This window comes from Anomaloglossus baeobatrachus, chromosome 5 (genome assembly GCF_048569485.1).
Source record: "Anomaloglossus baeobatrachus isolate aAnoBae1 chromosome 5, aAnoBae1.hap1, whole genome shotgun sequence".
Taxonomy (NCBI): Eukaryota; Metazoa; Chordata; class Amphibia; order Anura; family Aromobatidae; genus Anomaloglossus; species Anomaloglossus baeobatrachus.
Window position 1 is genome coordinate 586,649,464 of NC_134357.1, and position 20,415 is coordinate 586,669,878.

General features: G+C 45.5%; 1 protein-coding gene across 1 annotated transcript in view; it reads left to right on the top strand.

Annotated features, from left to right (window-relative positions):
- Positions 1-20,415, top strand: part of LOC142313153 (uncharacterized) — a 241,906-nt gene that overhangs the window by 187,266 nt on the left and 34,225 nt on the right. The window contains 1 exon segment of the mRNA XM_075352142.1: positions 13,250-13,819. Coding sequence (XP_075208257.1) covers positions 13,250-13,819 — 570 coding nt within the window.

Below are 20,415 nucleotides of genomic sequence, written 5' to 3' on the forward strand. Positions count from 1 at the left end.
ATTGAAAATGGTCTAGTTTGCCCACATTTTCCAGCTACATCTGTTGGAACTGGCTGTCGTGTCTCTCCCCATTAATACTTGGATGGTGTTGAAAAGACTTGGTAACTGCCGCCAGCATTGTCTGAGGGTGATGTTTTTAGCAACTGATCTACAATGACCCTTTTTGAAGGCTTCCATTGTGCAACCCTTCGGTGACTCCAAAAGGAGAGAAGGAAAATTCTCCTTGTACCTTGGGTGCAGAATGGTGGCCAACCAGTATAGGTTGTAGGATAAAGTGTGTATCACATGTGGGTCTTGTCACAGACACTTACACATGAACTGTGCCATGTGGGCCAAGCTGCAAACAGGCAAAGGTTCTGTGTCACAACCAGGAGGAACAACACCCATCCTCTCCTCACGTTGACTTACCTTCCCTCCACCTCCTCCTCCCCAGCCCATCCATGCTGGACAGACATAAAGCTAGAGTTGAGAGTTCCATGAGTAGCATTGGGAGTCACCTCGGTAGCACAGAAAAACAAGTCCTCTCCCTCCTCATTCTCCTCAGCATCACCCAATGTTGCCTCAGAATATTGGCAGGGCTGGGTAGTATCACCCATGGGGAAATCTGGCTCCATTTCCACATACTGGGCACTCAAAGCTTCCTATATGAGATTATGCAGTGATTGTTTCAACAGACACAGCATCGGAGCCTACATATGATCACTGGTTATTAATTAACCCAGAAATGACAATCCAAATGGACACGTCTTTTTTTTGAAAAATTATATACAAATCTTTATTAACAATATTAGTATTTATAAGGGCACACAATATAGACAAACAGTGTTATTAAAAACATGTGCAAGTCACCATATTAAAAACCAACAGGGCAGTGTGGTAAGTCAAATAACATCATCCACATGAAATATAATGCAGCGGTCATGATTAAATATCATAAGCTCAGTTATGTCAAAGAGGATAATAATTTTTAAATTACAACACTAATATAGCAGCTTAGAGTAGTCATACCTATATTAAATACAATAAATATGAAGACTTCATTCCATAATTCATAAGTATCACATATAAATTAGTCCTGACAGCCAGCAAAATAGTGCAATTTATTGGCATAAAGTTTTGTAAAGTGAACATGAAAGGGGTCAGTATTTTGCCTCCCGGTTGTAATTAATTTAAACAAAATAATCAGCCAAAATTGCAAACAGAGTTGCAGGTAGTCATGAATTAGACATGATTGTAGGTGTTACATCTAAAAAAGCACATCTTTACAGCCAGCAAGGGTACAGCTGATTGATATAACCAGATATAAACAATTCAACCAAATGCATGAATCTATATACATAACCAAAGCTGTAACCACATTAGCAGGCAGTCAGGTATACATGATTACAAGTCAGAGTTGTAGATAGCAGCATAAGCCATAGATTTACCATAGACACTGAGCAAAAGAGTAGTACAGGGACAATGCCCTGAATTAGATAGGGGTTAAAGTGATTGTCTGATAATACAGACCCGCTGTAGCCATAGTTCCGATCCCGACCACACTGCCCTGCACCTCGACGCGTTTCGCAAGAAAGCTTCGTCCAGGAGGTGCAGAGACAGTGGGGAAGGCACTTTTTAAAGGACACCAAATATGACGCACCTGTGTGCATCGGCGCGCGCCATCCGGTCGCACCACCATCACCGCAGCTCCCGGCGTCCCGGAAACCAACCTGCGCATGCGCGCGCAGAGTGGATCCGATAGGACGCCAGGAGTCACGGGGAGGGAGGGAGAGACCCGGACAGCGCGCGCACCACAGTGCTGCTGGTACGGCCATGTCAAGAAAGGGCAACATAAGGTCAAAACCTGCTCCAATGAATAAACATTATCAATGCAATGCATTAGTCCACACAGGAGCGCCAAGGGCGCAAGACTCTGCAATAACGGTCACCATATAGTTCGTATAAATATATATGATGTTAGACATGATTATTATGTCAATTTAGATTAAAGAACTATATTTAACACTTTTTATACATAATGCAGAGTTTTCACACCCCGACTACCCCTGCGCAGACCAATGCAGATGCATATACATCATAATGGCAAGTAACACATTTATAAATCGTCTTTGCTTGATCTCAGATGTCCTTCATTATATTAGCTTGTAAATTGATATTTGTGCCAATCCACACAGCCCTGTAGAGTAACAAATATAAAACACATTAAAAAGCAGTAATAGGGACAAATCAATGCAGTCATTGTTATATACAGCGGAGAGCTACAGGAAAGGTCCAAAACTAATTGCATCATTTAACCCTTTAGGTTTAATTGTATCCAAGAGGGTGATCCACTTGGCCTCTTTTTGAGCAAGTATGTTTTTGAAGTTACCTCCTCTCATTCCTGGATACACCCTATCAATTCCCCTAAATTTCAGGAGTCTCCAATTATTTGCATGGAATTCCCTGAAATGCTTGGGGATATTTTTAAGGGCTTCCACATCTTCCCTATTAATGGCTTTGCTGGCATTTTTAATATCCCTAATGTGTTCCATAATCCTTACCCTAAGTTCTCTAGATGTCAGCCCCACGTATATGAGCCCACATGGGCACATAGCCCAATAAATGACCCCTGTCGTACGACAGTTTATGTAATGTAGGATCCTATACGTGGTACTGCCATCATTATTAGAGAAATCGCTGACTCTCATAAGCTGTGAACAAGCGCCACAATCACCACAGGGGTAGGACCCCCATCTTGGGCCCCTTGTGCTTCCCAGAAAATTACTGGGAGGGGGGACATAATGACTGCGGACAACTAGATCCTTGATGGTTTTGGATTTCTTAGGGGTTATAGCTGGTCTGGGTGTTAGAACACATGCTAAGTCATTATCTGACAAAAGAATAGGCCAGTACTTGTTAATAATAGTCGTCATCTCACGCCATTGGGCGTGATATGGGGTAATATATCTTACCTTATGATCTTGTTCTCTTGTAGCCGTTTTAAGGAGCTGGGATCGTGGAGTTTCTTTTGCCCGTATATAGCCCTTATATATGGAATCATCCCTGTAATGACGGGAACGAAAACGCCTTTTTAGGTCATTAGCTTGATTTTCAAATAACGTATTAGTTGAACAAATACGTTTAGCACGTAGAAACTGACCTATTGGAACAGCTTTGATAGTTTGTGCCGGATGTGAAGACCTCGCACTTAACAAGGAATTGACAGCAGTTCCCTTCCGATAGACATCTGTTGTTAGCATCCCATCACTTCCTTTTGATACTTTAACGTCCAGGTATTCAATACTTTCTCTGCTGAAATTGAAAGTAAGTCCGATGTTTAACTTGTTTTTATTAAGTCCATCCATGAACTGTTTTAGCTGTTGGATCTCCCCCTCCCAAACCATAAACACATCGTCTATATAGCGCAGCCACATATGGACTGCGCCAGTTGGACCAGACGGAAATTCAATAGACCGCTCCCACCATCCAAGAAAGAGGTTAGCATATGAGGGCGCACAAGACGCCCCCATTGCAGTCCCCCTCTCTTGGAGGTAGTAGCGGTCCCTGAATAAAAAATAATTATGAGTTAACACAAATTTTAAAAGTAAGAGGAGGAGATCCACCAGCTGTTGGTCCATGTCTGTCATTCTCAAATAGAAATCAACTGCACGAAGCCCATCTTGATGCGCTATAGATGTATGTAGCGATTGTACATCCGCGGTGACCATGACCATGTCAGCTTCCATGGTCAGATCTTCCAGCCTGTTTAAGAATTATGTAGAATCCCTTATATAGGAAGGCAGGGTCAACACACTATTCTTGAGATAATGATCTAAAAATCTGCATATTGGCTCACATAAGCTATTATTTCCCGATACTATGGGTCTTCCGGGGGGTTGTTCTATACTTTTGTGTATTTTAGGCAAGAAGTATATTGTCGGAGTTACCGGATGTTCTTGTATAAGACCCTCGAAGACCGATTTGGGGATAATCCCCTCATCATAAGCCTTCTGAAGTATGGCCATAAGCTCAGTACTGAACTTAGTTGTTGGATTCCCCTCAAGTTTAGTATAGCAGGCTTTATCATGCAGTTGTTTGTATGCCTCCTGCTCATAGGCTTTTGTGGACCAAATAACCACGTTGCCACCCTTATCGGCCTGCTTGATCACTATATCCTTCATTGATTGCAGTTCTTTTAAAGCTCGTCTCTGATGACTGCTTAAATTGTCATGAGTTCTCTTTGATGGTAAAGATCTAAATTCTTGAACTACCATTTTGACAAATAATTCTATAGTGGGGCAGGCCGATAAGGGTGGGAAGGTGGTTGATTTCTTTTTTGTATAGGAGGGAAATTTTGTAAGATCAGTTGAGCTTTGTTCTGCCAATAGGGATTCTAGTATCTTAATTGCCTCCTGTTCTTCCCTGGAAAATCCAGTACAATTTCCCATATCCTTTCTAGCAAAATATTTTTTAAGCAAGAGCTTACGACATTAATAGGGAAGATGTGGAAGCCCTTAAAAATATCCCCAAGCATTTCAGGGAATTCCATGCAAATAATTGGAGACTCCTGAAATTTAGGGGAATTGATAGGGTGTATCCAGGAATGAGAGGAGGTAACTTCAAAAACATACTTGCTCAAAAAGAGGCCAAGTGGATCACCCTCTTGGATACAATTAAACCTAAAGGGTTAAATGATGCAATTAGTTTTGGACCTTTCCTGTAGCTCTCCGCTGTATATAACAATGACTGCATTGATTTGTCCCTATTACTGCTTTTTAATGTGTTTTATATTTGTTACTCTACAGGGCTGTGTGGATTGGCACAAATATCAATTTACAAGCTAATATAATGAAGGACATCTGAGATCAAGCAAAGACGATTTATAAATGTGTTACTTGCCATTATGATGTATATGCATCTGCATTGGTCTGCGCAGGGGTAGTCGGGGTGTGAAAACTCTGCATTATGTATAAAAAGTGTTAAATATAGTTCTTTAATCTAAATTGACATAATAATCATGTCTAACATCATATATATTTATACGAACTATATGGTGACCGTTATTGCAGAGTCTTGCGCCCTTGGCGCTCCTGTGTGGACTAATGCATTGCATTGATAATGTTTATTCATTGGAGCAGGTTTTGACCTTATGTTGCCCTTTCTTGACATGGCCGTACCAGCAGCACTGTGGTGCGCGCGCTGTCCGGGTCTCTCCCTCCCTCCCCGTGACTCCTGGCGTCCTATCGGATCCACTCTGCGCGCGCATGCGCAGGTTGGTTTCCGGGACGCCGGGAGCTGCGGTGATGGTGGTGCGACCGGATGGCGCGCGCCGATGCACACAGGTGCGTCATATTTGGTGTCCTTTAAAAAGTGCCTTCCCCACTGTCTCTGCACCTCCTGGACGAAGCTTTCTTGCGAAACGCGTCGAGGTGCAGGGCAGTGTGGTCGGGATCGGAACTATGGCTACAGCGGGTCTGTATTATCAGACAATCACTTTAACCCCTATCTAATTCAGGGCATTGTCCCTGTACTACTCTTTTGCTCAGTGTCTATGGTAAATCTATGGCTTATGCTGCTATCTACAACTCTGACTTGTAATCATGTATACCTGACTGCCTGCTAATGTGGTTACAGCTTTGGTTATGTATATAGATTCATGCATTTGGTTGAATTGTTTATATCTGGTTATATCAATCAGCTGTACCCTTGCTGGCTGTAAAGATGTGCTTTTTTAGATGTAACACCTACAATCATGTCTAATTCATGACTACCTGCAACTCTGTTTGCAATTTTGGCTGATTATTTTGTTTAAATTAATTACAACCGGGAGGCAAAATACTGACCCCTTTCATGTTCACTTTACAAAACTTTATGCCAATAAATTGCACTATTTTGCTGGCTGTCAGGACTAATTTATATGTGATACTTATGAATTATGGAATGAAGTCTTCATATTTATTGTATTTAATATAGGTATGACTACTCTAAGCTGCTATATTAGTGTTGTAATTTAAAAATTATTATCCTCTTTGACATAACTGAGCTTATGATATTTAATCATGACCGCTGCATTATATTTCATGTGGATGATGTTATTTGACTTACCACACTGCCCTGTTGGTTTTTAATATGGTGACTTGCACATGTTTTTAATAACACTGTTTGTCTATATTGTGTGCCCTTATAAATACTAATATTGTTAATAAAGATTTGTATATAATTTTTCAAAAAAAAGACGTGTCCATTTGGATTGTCATTTCTGGGTTAATTAATAACCAGTGATCATATGTAGGCTTCAATGTAAATTTTGGGATCATGGTTTAAAGATATTGGAATTTATGATATTGTGGATCTTATTCAATTAATGGTAGACACAGCATCGGGATGGTTAAGCTGATAATAGCCTGATCACCGCTTACGAGCTTGGTGCAGTACTCAAACGTCTCAAGAACTTCACAAATATCAGCGATCCACACCCACTCAATAGTTGTGTGGTGGCTGACTCTCAGTCTGACGGGCATGTTGAAGCTGGTATTAAGCTCAACTTCCCTCTGCTTCTCACCAATCCTCGCCAACATATGATACGTAGAGTTCCACCACGTGGGCAGTTGGCACATTTAATTTATTTAATCGTATGAATGTATACCTTACCATCATATAAAAAATAAACACCAGACAATAGACAATGATTGAAAAATATCTAAAGTATAAAAATCAAAGTTGAATATCAAGATTTTCTATATATGCAACAGTGTTATCATTTACAGTATAGAAACCATTCTTGTCACCATGGTAGGATCTCAGGGGGCTCCTCAGCAATGTGACGGATAGTGTGACCATCTGCTCCACAGTCACAGGTCGGAGAGTCATATTTTCTCCACTTATACATAAAATCTGCACAGACGACAAAGTTTGTTTTGATACGATTTAGAGTAACCCATGTTTTCCTTGGTGGATTGAAGTCTATGGAGTCACCAAAGGTTTGCACAATGGAAGCCTTCAAAAGGGTCATTGTAGTTCGCACATGAGTTTGTGACTTGGCAAATTCAAGCACTTTTGCAGCGCTGTTAGACCAGCAAAAGTGGTGGAGTAATGAGGGAAATGGGCGCTGATACAGTGGATCTTCTCAAGTGAATATGGAATATACACCATGTTGGCATGTACACCAACTCATACTCCGGCTCACTTTTTTTTTTTTTTTACCTTCTCAAGTAGGTACGGCAAGTCAGGGTATGTTTTGAGAAATTTCTGAAAAACTAGGTTCAGCACGTGAGCCATACATGGCACGTGTACCAGCTTGCCTCCCTTTAAAGTCACCACCAGATTACGAGCATTATCACAGATGACCAGACCGGGTTGGAGGTACAGCAGGAAGAGCTACTGATCGGTCTGCTCTTTTACACCTTGTCAAAGCTCTGCTGTAATGTGTGGTTTCTGACCTAAACAGATACGCTCTGCTGAAGCTGGATGGCGCTTAGATGATGCGTTGCTGCACAGCTCCCTGCTTGGCAGTGATGGGGAGGGTAGTTCAGCAGAGGAGGAGGAGGGGAGACAAAAAGTGGCATATGATGAGGCGGAAATCCAGATAGAAGTTGGGCCCTGCTATTCTTGGCGTGGGTAGGATGTGTGATGTTTCAGTTTGCGACTTTGTCCCAGCCTCCACCAGGTTCACCCAGTGTCCCGTGACAGATATGTATCGTCCTTGTCCACGTGTCTGTTGTTAGGTTGACCTTCCCGGTTACGGTGTTGGTCAGAGCACGGTTGAGATTGTTAAACACATGCTTGTGTAACACGGGGACGGCACATTGGGCAAAATAGTGGCGGATGGGAACACTGTATCGTGGGGCAGCCACAGCCAAGAGATCACGGAAACACTGTGTTCCCACAAACCTAAACGGCAACATCTCCATGGCTAGCAATTTGGCAATGTTAGAGTTTAGATTTTGTGCCTGTGCGTGCGTGGCTGGGTATTTATGCTTCTTTTCCAAACTCTCAGGGATGGACAACTGGGCACTTTGCTGGGACATGGAAGTGGATGTGGTTGATGTTTGCTGTGTTTCATTAATCACAGCTTGTGAGCAGGATGTATGAGCGCCTGCTTCCTGGACAGCAGATTGCAAAAGACGTAGCACAGGTGACATGGCAGTGGTCATGACACAAATTTTGTACCCTGACCCTGGTGTTCTGCCCACCTACTGTCTGTCTGTAGTTTCCAACATCATGTCTGCTCTGTGTTTGAAACTTAACCTTTACTAAACTGAACAACTTCTTTTCCCTACATCTTCTAACCTCCCTAATCTTGATATCTCCGTGTGTGTGTGTGTGTGTGTGTGTGTGTGTGTGTGTGGTACCATGATAACTCCTTATCAGCAGGTTCGCTGTCCGGGGCTTATGCTTGACATCAATCTCTCCTTTACCTCCTATATACAATCTCTTGCACGCTCCTGTCACTTGCACCTCAAGAATATCTCCAAAATCCGCCGCTTTCTTACCATGGAAATTACAAAAACCCTCACCGTGGCCCTGATCCACTCCTGCCTTGACTACTGCAATTTTCTATTAATTGGTCTCCCCCTAACTAGACTCTCTGCTCTACAGTCCATCCTTCATGCGGCAGCCAGGGTCACTTATCTGGCTATCCGTTACGCTGATGCTTATGGTCTGTGATGGTCATTGCACTGGCTGCCCATATATCACAGGATCCAATTCAAATTGCTTGTTCTCACCCACAAAGCTCTCCACAGTGCGGCACCCCCCTACATCTCCACCATCATCTCTTGTCTATCACCCTACCTGTTCTCTACGCTACACAAATGACTTTCGACTAACCTCCACACTAATCCAAACCTCCCACTCCTGGATCCAAGACTTCTCCCGAGCTGCACCAATCCTGTGGAATGCTCTGACCCAAGAAACCAGGCGAGCCACAACTTATTCCGCTTCAGACATTCTGTAAAACAGCTTTTTAGGGTGGCCTATCACACTCCCTAATCAAATTAAATTCACATAGTCCCTCCACAACTTCTCACAACATAACTCTCCATCAAACTCCACCGCACCCAAAAGCATCTCAAAGATTGGCTGACTGGTTCAGGCAGCCTTAATCTGTACCCCATTTCTTTGAGATGGCTGGATTGTTATTGGAAATGAGCACCTATACCCAATCAGCTCATTGTAGATGTAAGCTTTCATGAGTAGGGTTGTCTTTTTTGCTATAATTATTGTATTTTCCATAACTGTTACTTGCTTTTATATGAACCACTGAATTTTAAACCGCTGCAGAAATAGAGATTATTATTATTATTATTATTATTATTATTATTATTATTACTGGGGTGCTTGGCTGCCATGTGGTTCCACATACTGGTGGTGGTCAGGATGCCTTTGACCTGAACTCTGCTCAACTTGGTATGGCAGATGCTACAGATTACAATGATTTTCACTGAAGGACTTTCAGAAAAAACTTTCAGACCGTGTCCGAACATCCCCTTGCCCTGACTTGGGTCAAAGTGGGGGTGCTCTTCGGAACATTTGACCCAGTTCTCACTCTGGGAAACCACTACCCCTTGCTGCCTGTGTTGATGCTACATATCCACCTTCCTTTGTGTTGCTGTGCTGGCTATGCATGTCAACGGTCCAGGTCGGATCAGTGGACTCATCAGTGACCACCTCGTCTTCCATCTCATCCTCCTTCCCAGTTGAGATTGTAGGCTGGTCTAATGGCAACTATGTCTCATCATCATCAACCTCCACCTCTGGAGACAGTAAATCAGGTTCCTCAAAGTGGCTTTCTTCTGGCCGTAGGTTCCCAAATACTTGTGCATCAACTCACACCACCTCCTCACGTCCCTCTTCAATGCTGCACTGTGAGAGGCCGGAGCCAACCAAAGGATACGTATAAAACCGATCCTCAGAGTGGCTAAGATTGGGGTCATATGTCTCCTCTGACTAATAATGGGGGAGGAAGGAGGACCAGGGTGAGGACTGAATAGACCAGCCTTCTGTGTATCCACAGTAGACTGTGTGGTCGTGGAAGATTTGTTGCTGCTTGAAAAATGCGAAGAGGCCTTGTCTGCCATCCAAGACAGAATCTTCTCTCGCTCTTCTGGCTTACACATACGTTTAAAAATCGGTTGGTGTCTCCATTTTCCAACATTGGAGTTGAGTGTAGACTTGTTTTTTGCTTGATGAGCTGATGTTTTCATTGATACCATTTTGGGTGCAACACTTTTATGGGTCAGTTTTGCTATTTCATTTTATGTTGAAATTTTTGTTTTGTTACCAAAATGATATCTTCCTTCCATTATTATTTCCATTAATTTTACATATCTCCTTCCCATTCAGGTCCTTATAATATTAGATCCTTTCAGTGGATTTATTCTTTTTCACAAAATTTCCTGTCCAGAATGGATAGGGACATGGAGAAGATGGTGGAGAGGATATTACACCTCACCCTAGAGATCCTCTTCCGGCTTACTGGAGAGGTGAGAGATTCTGATGACGTCACATTACATCATTATTATCTATGGGAATAACAGATGGACAGAACTGGAGAGGTGAGGACTCTGGAAATGTCTGGAGTGAGATTTATTACTGTGTCTCTCCATAACCAGGATTACACAGTAGTGAAGAAGACCTCTAGTGAGCGCTGTCAGGCCCCTGTGTCTGAGGGATGGGGAAGACCCCTGAGCCCAATCACGGGGCCTCCACCTCACCCCCCGATACAGGAGGACATCAATGACCAGAAGATCCTAGAACTCACCTACAAGATGATTGAGCTGCTGACTGGAGAGGTGACACTGCTGGGAATGCTGGGACATTATACAGTAACGCTATGAAGGGATCGGGGGTGACGGTATCATTGTATGTGTCAGGTTCCTATAAGGTGTCAGGACGTCACCGTCTATTTCTCCATGGAGGAGTGGGAGTATTTAGAAGGACACAAAGATCTGTACAAAGACGTCATGATGGAGGATCCCCAGCCCCTCACATCACCAGGTAATAGACAGGACTAAATACACACGGCCTATAATTATCTGTATGTAAGGAATGAATTCAGTCCCTGTATGTGTCTCCTCCAGGTCTATCCAGTAAGAGGACAACACCAGAGAGATGTCCCTGTCCTCTTCTCCCACAGGACTGTAAACAAGAAGATCCCGATGTTCCTCAGGATGTGTTTCCTCCAGCCCTATCCAGTAAGAGGACAACACCAGAGAGATGTCCCCGTCCTCTTCTCCCACAGGACTGTAAACAAGAAGATCTCGATGTTCCTCAGGATGTGTTTCCTCGAGCTCCATCCTGTAAGAGATATCTGCTCATGTACTTTCTGCACTAATTTTGTGTTACATTTTTAAGCTTTCTGCTCTGTTTTTTTTTCAGCTATATTTTCTTTGCTTCTGCTTCTTCTGCTGTTTGTTTCTAGTGCCTTCTTTATGTTGTGATGAAGGCAACTCAAAGACCTGCAGAGGGTTCATGAATACCCTGTTTCCCAGAAAGTACGAAAATAAGACCTAGCACAATTTTAAGGGATTTTTGGAGAATACTTGAAATATAAGCCCTACTCCAAAAATAAGCCCTAGTTACAATCAGGGCCAGCGTTGGGAAGAGTCAAACTGTGCAATTTCTCAGGAACTCCACTTTCTTAGGGATCCCATCAGTTGTATTCTAAGGTCGATGGTTTAACACTAGAACTACTGAGGTAGTCATTTTGACTACTTCGTACTATGTATGTCTCCTCTGTGACTACGAGTCCAGTAGTTCTAGTGTTAAGGACCTTTGATTACTTCAAAGTCATGTGAAATGATGTAAGCAAAGGTCTGTTAATTGCAGGAGCTGTAAAGAAGTGAACAGAGGACAGGCTGGCATGCAGGACTGACATTGGGGAAAAGGGAGAGCAAACTGGGCAATTTCACAGGGCCACCATTCTCGTAGGGGCCCCAGTGTTTATATGCCGATTATAGGACTGCTTAAGGATTTTTTTGACATCACGTCATGTGACCAAAGGTCTCTTAATTACAGTAGAGAGGAGTCAACCTGACTCACTAACTATGATAGGGATATGCTCAGAAGTAAAAAATTGAGTCAAGTAAAGTAGACTAACTAAGTCCCACTCGTAAAAATGAAAATGTGGTACAGTAAGTATCTGTAGGTGATTTTACTGCAAGGCAAAATCTTACACAAAAAATAAACCAACGTTTCAGCTCGGGGTTGTGTATCTGTGTATAATACATAAAATAGAAATAATAAAATAAAACCTGCAGGTGTGTGTGTGTGTGTGTGTGTGTGTGTGTGTGTGTGTGTGTGTGTGTGTGTGTGTGTGTGTGTGTGTGTGTGTGTGCATATGAAATTTCATAGACTTTGCTGGTACTATAAAAAGACGCTTTTTATTAGCATGGATTTGCATAAAATCAAGCAGCTAAAAAATGCAGCAAAAACGTACCAAAAAAACCCTGTGTGAACATGCCCATTTTTCTGTCCCTTCCTTCCCCGGGGAGATAAGAGATTAGATTTGGTCAGGAAAATAGTAAGGCACGGGACTCCGGCATCTCCACCTTCAGAGATAATCCAGAGGTTAGGAATAGTTTAGGGTCCCCTAGCGTGAGGGACAGTATAGGAGCCCCCCCCGTCCCTTGTTATCCTGCAGTCACATTATGACAATCAAACAGATTTACTCCAACACATTCCAGCGAACGGGTGCCAGAAATGGGAAATCCGAATTAACGAAGATGTAACTCTTAGATGTCGAAATTGGAAAACAGATTCAGAATACATTTTTTTCCTCATTTAATTTCTGATGTTAAGGTTTAAAAAAATAAATGTACTTTCAAGATATCATTAAAAAATAATAACCTTGTGTTTTTTTAGCAGATGACTGTATCGGGAGTTCAGATGGAAATCTATTATCTTCAGAATTTATAACAGATGATGAAAGTCTCACATATGATACATATGAAGAGCATGCTGTTGTCCCAGATATACCTCCAGTCCTTCCTCGGAAAGCTCTATCATCTGATCTTTTCAAACAAGACCAAAATTCCAATCATCAAAAAACTCACACTGAGGAGAAGCCATTTTCATGTTCAGAGTGTGGGAAATGTCTTATTCATAAATCAGACCTTGTTAGACATCAGAAAATTCACACAGGGGAAAAGCCATATTTATGTTCAGAGTGCGGGACATGTTTTAGAGAGAAATCAAAACTTATTAGGCATCAGAAAATTCACACAGGGGAGAAGCCATATTTATGTTCAGAGTGTTGGACATGTTTTAGAGAGAAATCAAAACTTATTAGGCATCAGAAAATTCACACAGGGGAGAAGCCATATTCATGTTCAGAGTGTGGGAAATGTTTTATTCAGAAATCAGAAGTTGTTAGGCATCAGAAAATTCACACAGGGGAGAAGCAATATTCATGCTCTGAATGTGGAAAATGTTTTGTTGAGAAAAGAACCCTTGTTAACCATCAAAAACATCACACTGGGGAGAAGCCATTTTCATGTTCAGAATGTGGGAAATGTTTTATTCAGAAATCATATCTTGTTAGGCATCAAAGATCTCACACAGGGGATAAACCATTTTCATGCTTGGAATGTGGTAAATGTTTTATTCAGAAATCAGCTCTTGTTGTCCATGGAAAACTTCACACAGGGGAGAAGCCATATTTATGTTCAGAGTGTGGGAAATGTTTTATTTGGAAATCGGATCTTGTTAGGCATCAAAGATCTCACACAGGGGAGAAGCTATTTTCATGTTCAGAGTGTGGGAAATGTGTTATTCGTAAATTGGATCTTGTTGTGCATCAAAGATCTCACAGAGGGGAGAACATTTTTATCCTGAGAATGTGAGAAATGTTTTACTAATAAATTAAGTCTTTTTTAAAATCAATAAAAACCACACAAAATAAACCATTTTTATTTTCTGAATGTGGAACATGTAATTCTCAAAAATCAGATCTTGTTCAACATGTGAAGAAGCCACACAGGGAAGAAGGAACCTTTTTCATGTGAGTATTTGAAATGTTTAAATGGTAAATCAAGTCTTGTCGACCATGAGAATACCCACACAGAAGAGGAACCATTCTTGCATTCAGAATATGGCAAATGTTTTTATCATTAATCGGGTCTTGTTGTCAGATGAGTCACATGGGAGAAGGCATCATGATATACCATAATTCAAATCAATTGCTCAAGTAAGAAGTGGTCAGGGAAAGCATAATTTTCTTTCTTTTTGACCATGAAACACACCTTGGTTTTAGAGGAGGAAAATAGGAAAAAAAATTTGCAGCAAAAAATGTAGTCATGACGCACTGTTATGGGGGAATCTGCTGCCGACACTGTTATGGGGTGTGAGGTAGCGTGGTCGGCTGCGCGGCAGAAGACACGGGATCCAGGCACCAATGGTCACAGCACACAGTTTATTGCACAAACAAAGTCCAAAACAGCACACAACACGTTCCGGAATGTCCTCCTCCTGGACTAACAAGCCAGATTCCAGAAATGGCTCACATGTGTTTCTTTGGCAGAAACTCAGGGAGTTGTGTTCACTCCCTCACACTAGGGGCCCACGCCCATGTTCCTGTTTCCTTTTAACCCTCCTTTCAGCCTGCAGGGAAACAGCATTAACCGTGGAGTGGAGTTGCTTTCTATACATGGAGGGAGCACAACCGGGGCAAGACGTACCGGCCGTCATAGACAACCCCGGTCACAGTCTCACATACCCCCCCCCTCAGTTCAAGCGTGCGGGGTTGAACTCCCACCATCAAACACGGGCCGCGGGACAAGGCATCGGCGTTGCCCTGCAACCTACCGGCCCGGTGTTCAACCGTAAACCAGAAGTTCTGTAGAGAAAGGAACCACCGGGTAACCTGGGCATTCCGTTCCTTGGCGGACCTCATCCAGACCAGCGGAGAGTGATCAGTCACCCGGCGAAACTGCCGTCCCAGCAGGTAATAGCGTAGGGACTCCAAGGCCCACTTGATCGCCAGGCACTCCTTCTCCACTACGCTATAATTCCCCGGGGTGAGCTTCCTACTTAAGAAGGTGACGGGGTGTTCCTCCCCCTGAACGACCTGAGACAGCACTGCCCCCAGGCCGACCTCAGAGGCGTCAGTCTGTACTACGAACTCCTTCCGGAAATCAGGGTTGACAAGAACGGGCTGTCCGCACAGGACCCCCTTCAGGGCCCGGAAGGAGTCCTCGGCCTGCGGAGTCCAGCGCACCATGACGGACTTCTTGCCTTTGAGAAGGTCCGTCAAGGGGGCTGATAGTCCCGCAACATTTTTTACAAACCGCCTGTAGTACCCCACGATACCCAGGAAGGCCCTAACCTGCTTCGTGGTCAGGGGTCTAGGCCACTTCTGGATCGCCTCAACTTTGTTAATTTGGGGCTTAATCACTCCTTGGCCTATTACGTAGCCCAAGTAGCGGGGTTCCATGAGCCCCAACGCACATTTCTTGGGATTGGCTGTCAATCCGGCTGTTCGGAGCGCGTTCACCACCGCTTGTACCTGTTCCAAGTGGGTCTGCCACTCGGAGCTGTAAATAATGATGTCATCAAGGTATGCTGATGCATACGCCTGGTGGGGTTCGAGCACCAAGTCCATCAACCTCTGGAACGTGGCCGGAGCGCCATGTAACTCAAAAGGCAAGACAACATAGTGGAAGAGACCCTCCGGCGTAACAAAAGCGGTTTTCTCCTTGGTGGACTCCGTCAGTGGCACCTGCCAGTACCCCTTGGTCAGGTCGAGCGTGGTGAAATATCGCGCCTGTCCCAGCCTATCAATCAGCTCATCCACCCGGGTCATGGGGTAGAGATCGAACTTGGATATTTCGTTCAATCTCCTAAAGTCATTGCAGAACCTTAAGGAGCCATCGGGTTTTGGTATTAGGACAATGGGACTAGCCCATTCACTCCGGGATTTTTTGATGACCCCCAGGCGTAGCATGGTCTTCACTTCCTCTGATATGGCTTGTCTTCGAGCCTCCGGCACCCGGTATGGCTTCAGGCGTACCTTCAGGTGAGGCTCGGTGACAATGTCATGTCGTATCAGACTGGTCCTACCAGGCAGCTCGGAGAAGACATCGGTGTTCTGCTGAACCAGCCATCTGGCCTCTCGCCTCTGTTGCTTGGTGAGGGCTTCTCCAATCCTTACTTCCGGTTCGTCCTCTCCGGAGGTCGCTGGAGCCGGGTTTGAACGACCCGAAGAGGAGGGAGATGGGGAAAAATCAACCATCAGGCTTTCCCGTTCCTGCCAAGGTTTTAACAGGTTGACATGGTATATTTGTTCAGGTTTCCGCCTACCGGGCTGCAATACCTTATAGTTGACCACCCCAATTCTTTCCTTTATCTCGTAGGGGCCTTGCCACTGAGCCAGGAATTTACTCTCTGCCGTGGGGACCAATACCAACACCCGATCCCCGGGGTTAAAGGTCCGCACGGTGGCTTGTCTATTGTAGCGGCCGCTTTGCGCGGCCTGAGCCTCCTGTAAATGCTCCTTCACAATTGGCATGACCATGCTTATGCGGTTCTGCATTCCTAAAATGTGTTCAATCACACTTTTATGGGGGGTGGGCTCCTGCGCCCATGTTTCCTTTGCCAGGTCCAACAATCCCCGGGGATGTCGCCCGTATAACAACTCAAAAGGCGAAAACCCCGTGGATGCCTGTGGCACCTCTCGGATGGCAAACATCGAATAGGGAAGCATCATATCCCAGTCCTTTCCCATCTTTGGAAATCACCCTTTTGAGCATGGTTTTCAGGGTTTTATTGAATCGCTCCACTAAACCGTCCGTTTGAGGATGATACACAGACGTACGCAACTGCTTGATCTGGAGTAGCCGGCATAGCTCTTTGGTCACTTTAGACATGAATGGGGTCCCCTGATCCGTAAGGATCTCCTTGAGCAACCCCACCCGGCAGAACACAGCAAACAACTCCCGAGCTATAAGCTTCGCTGCAGTATGTCTGAGAGGTATCGCCTCTGGATACCGGGTGGCATAGTCAACGATCACTAGGATGTGTTGGTGCCCTCGAGCGGACTTTACCAGGGGCCCCACCAGATCCATCCCTATCCGTTCAAAAGGGACTTCTATAATGGGTAACGGTACCAACGGACTGCGAAAGTGGGCCAGGGGTGCGGTAAGCTGACACTCCGGGCAGGTTTCGCAGAACCGTTTTACCTCCCCAAAGACCCCAGGCCAATAGAACCTTTGCAATATTCGCTCCTGCGTTTTCTTGACCCCTAGGTGGCCACTCATCAGGTGTTTATGAGCCAAGTCGAGGACCCGCCGGCGATACGGCTCGAGCACCACCAACTGCTCTACCCCCACGCCCCGTATTTCATCTACCCGGTAGAGTAAATCCTGCTTAAGAGCGAAATGAGGGTACCTTACCTGGGCACCGGGCAGCTGTGCCACCCCGTCAACCACTGTCACCCGACTCCAGGCATGTATTAATGTAGGGTCCTGGAGTTGGGCTGTCCCAAACATATCCGGGGACGCCTCCAACTCCGGGATGGGCTCGACCATCTCAGCCTCTCCTGCCAATACCTCTAGGGGTGACCTATCGGGTTCACATTCTGTCCCTATCATGGGGACCCCTACGTCAGGCGTCCCGGATTCGGAATTGTCGGGCTCAGGTCCCGGACTGTCCAATACCTGAGGGGACTTAGGAGGCCCCTTCCATAGAGTCCAAAAATACGGCAGATCCCTTCCTAGGATCACGTCATAGGGAAGAGTGTTCATAAGTCCCACCTCATGTTGCACCTGACCGCAGGGTGCTGTGATGGTGACAACCCCCGTGGGATAGTCTCGGCGGTCCCCATGTATGCAAACCACCCCCACTGTACGTCCTGTGGCCTTTACTTCAGATATTAGGGTTGATCGCACAAGGGTCACTAAGCTTCCGGAATCCAACAAGCCTGTAACCGGACATCCATTCACCTGTATTTGGCACAAGTGGGGCTCAGTCTCCGGGGAGACAAGGTCCGCGGTACACACCGCCTGAGCATACATTGAACCCCGCCGGGTAACCCCACAATCCATGGGCTCCGTGGTGAGTGGACACTGGGCTTCCATATGTCCCACCCGCTGGCACGGCAAACATCTAATAGGGAAGGAAACACCCTTGACGAGTTGTCGTTTAGGGTACATAGCCTTCCGGACCTCAGGGACGGCGGGCGCGGCCTCAGACGGGACGGTAGCGGACTCCCGCACCGGTGTCAGCGGTGGGTCCTTGGCCCGAGGCTTGGAGGGGCCGGACCGACAGGCGGCACGCAAAGTCTCAGTGTCCCATATCAAGTCCTGCGTAGCCACATGCCGCTCCACCAGGCACACTAATTGGTCCAGGGTACTTGGGTCGCCCTGTCCTACCCACCGTTGAATGGTGACAGGTAAAGTGCGCACAAAGCGATCAACCACTACCCTCTCCACCATTTGCGCAGGGCTCAGAGTGTCAGGCTGCAACCACTTCTTTACCAGATGCAACAAGTCATAGGCCTGGGAGCGTACGGGTTTGACTTCCTCATAGAACCACTGATTTACCCGCTGAGCCTGTACATAGGTATTCACCCCCAACCGAGCAAGTATTTCGGCTTTCAGGGTCTCATATACTATGGCGTCCTCGGTACAGAGGTCCAGGTACGCTTTTTGGGGCTCCCCCGTCAGATAGGGCGACAATACCTCAGCCCACTGGGGGGTCGGCAGCTTCTCCCGCTCGGCCACCCGCTCAAACACCGCCATTAACGCTCCCACATTAACCCCTCGGGGTCATCTTTTGCAACGCTTGTCTCACCGATTTCCGGACGCTGCCGTCGTCACCCGGTCCCGGGGTTGTTGCTGCCGGTCCGGCACGGATCGACTTGGCCAGGAGAACCATCTGTTCTTGGTGCCTTTGTTCCTGCAATTGCAAGGAATGCTGGTGCTGTTGCTGCTGACGATCCAACGACCGGAGCAGGTGTGCATTGGTCTGTTGTTGTTGTGCATTAGCCTGAGCCAGCTGCTTTAGTATGTCCTCCATGGCGTCGCCGGGTTTGGGCTGTAGTATAGCCGCTCGAATCCAGAACATGTGCTACTGGGTCAGCAGGGATGGATGCTACACCTCACCGGGCTGGCATGCCCGCATTCTCCACCATCTGTGAGGTAGCGTGATCGGCTGCGCAGCAGAAGACACAGGATCCAGGCACCAATGGTCACAGCACACGGTTTATTGCACAAAGTCCAAAACAGCACACAACACGTTCCGGAATGTCCTCCTCCTGGACCAACAAGCCAGATTCCAGAAATGGCTCACATGTGTTTCTTTGGCAGAAACTCAGGGAGTTGTGTTCACTCCCTCACACTAGGGGCCCACGCCCATGTTCCTGTTTCCTTTTAACCCTCCTTTCAGCCTGCAGGGAAACAGCATTAACCCTGGAGTGGAGTTTCTTTCTATACATGGAGGGAGCACAACCGGGGCGAGACGTACCGGCCGTCATAGACAACCCCGGTCACAGTCTCACAGGGGGTAATATTCCCCAATTCTGTACTAATGTCCCCCATCCTGGGCCCCTTTCAGTTATATGTGTTTCTTATCCTGATATTTATCGCCCTCATCCTGAGCTGATCCTGGTATACGTGATCCTCATCCTGGTATGGAGGGCTCTCCTCCTGTTATTTATAGCAATCATCCTGGTATATATGGCCCTCATCCTGAGTTCATCCTGATATATATGATCCCCATCCTGGGCCCATTCAGGAATATATGTCCCTTATCCTGGTATATATGATTCCTATCTTGGTATTTACAGGTGAAAATGGCCCCCCTTAGCTCTTGGGCTGCAGGTTGCATCAATTTTATGTTTGCCCCTGTCATCCTGGTATATATGCCCCTTATCACACTGCAGACATAAAAAAAAGATTATACTCATCATCCCTATGCTCCTCCAGAGTGCGGTGTTGTCTTTGATGCTGGCATATGAGTTCAGTGTGTAAGCGGCACACCGCATGACGTCACTGCCATGCACCTGCAGTTACACGCAGACATCAAATGCCAGAATATTCACCGCTCCCCACACCCGGGATTATGAGCTTGGGGAGCAGTGAATATTCATTCTCTGATAGCAGCCGCACGTGATCACCCAGCCGCAGCATTAAGTTGGTGGCTGGTTGATCATGTGTGCCCTCTATTAAAGAGAATGAATAGTCACTGCTCCCCACACCCATAATTCTGCCAACCCCTCGATGGCGGTTTCAGTGCCTAGAGGTAGACAGGATTATGAGAGTATTAAGAACAACTCTCAACCAATCCATGTTAGCGATATTAAATCCATCATATGATAAGAAAAATCAATAAGTATAGGTATGGAAAGGACTAGGGCAAGTGGTGGTGAATATGAGCCAAGGAAAGAGGAAAAACGACCAGGAAGCCCAATTGCAAAAGTGAAAAAGCTTTATTGAGGTA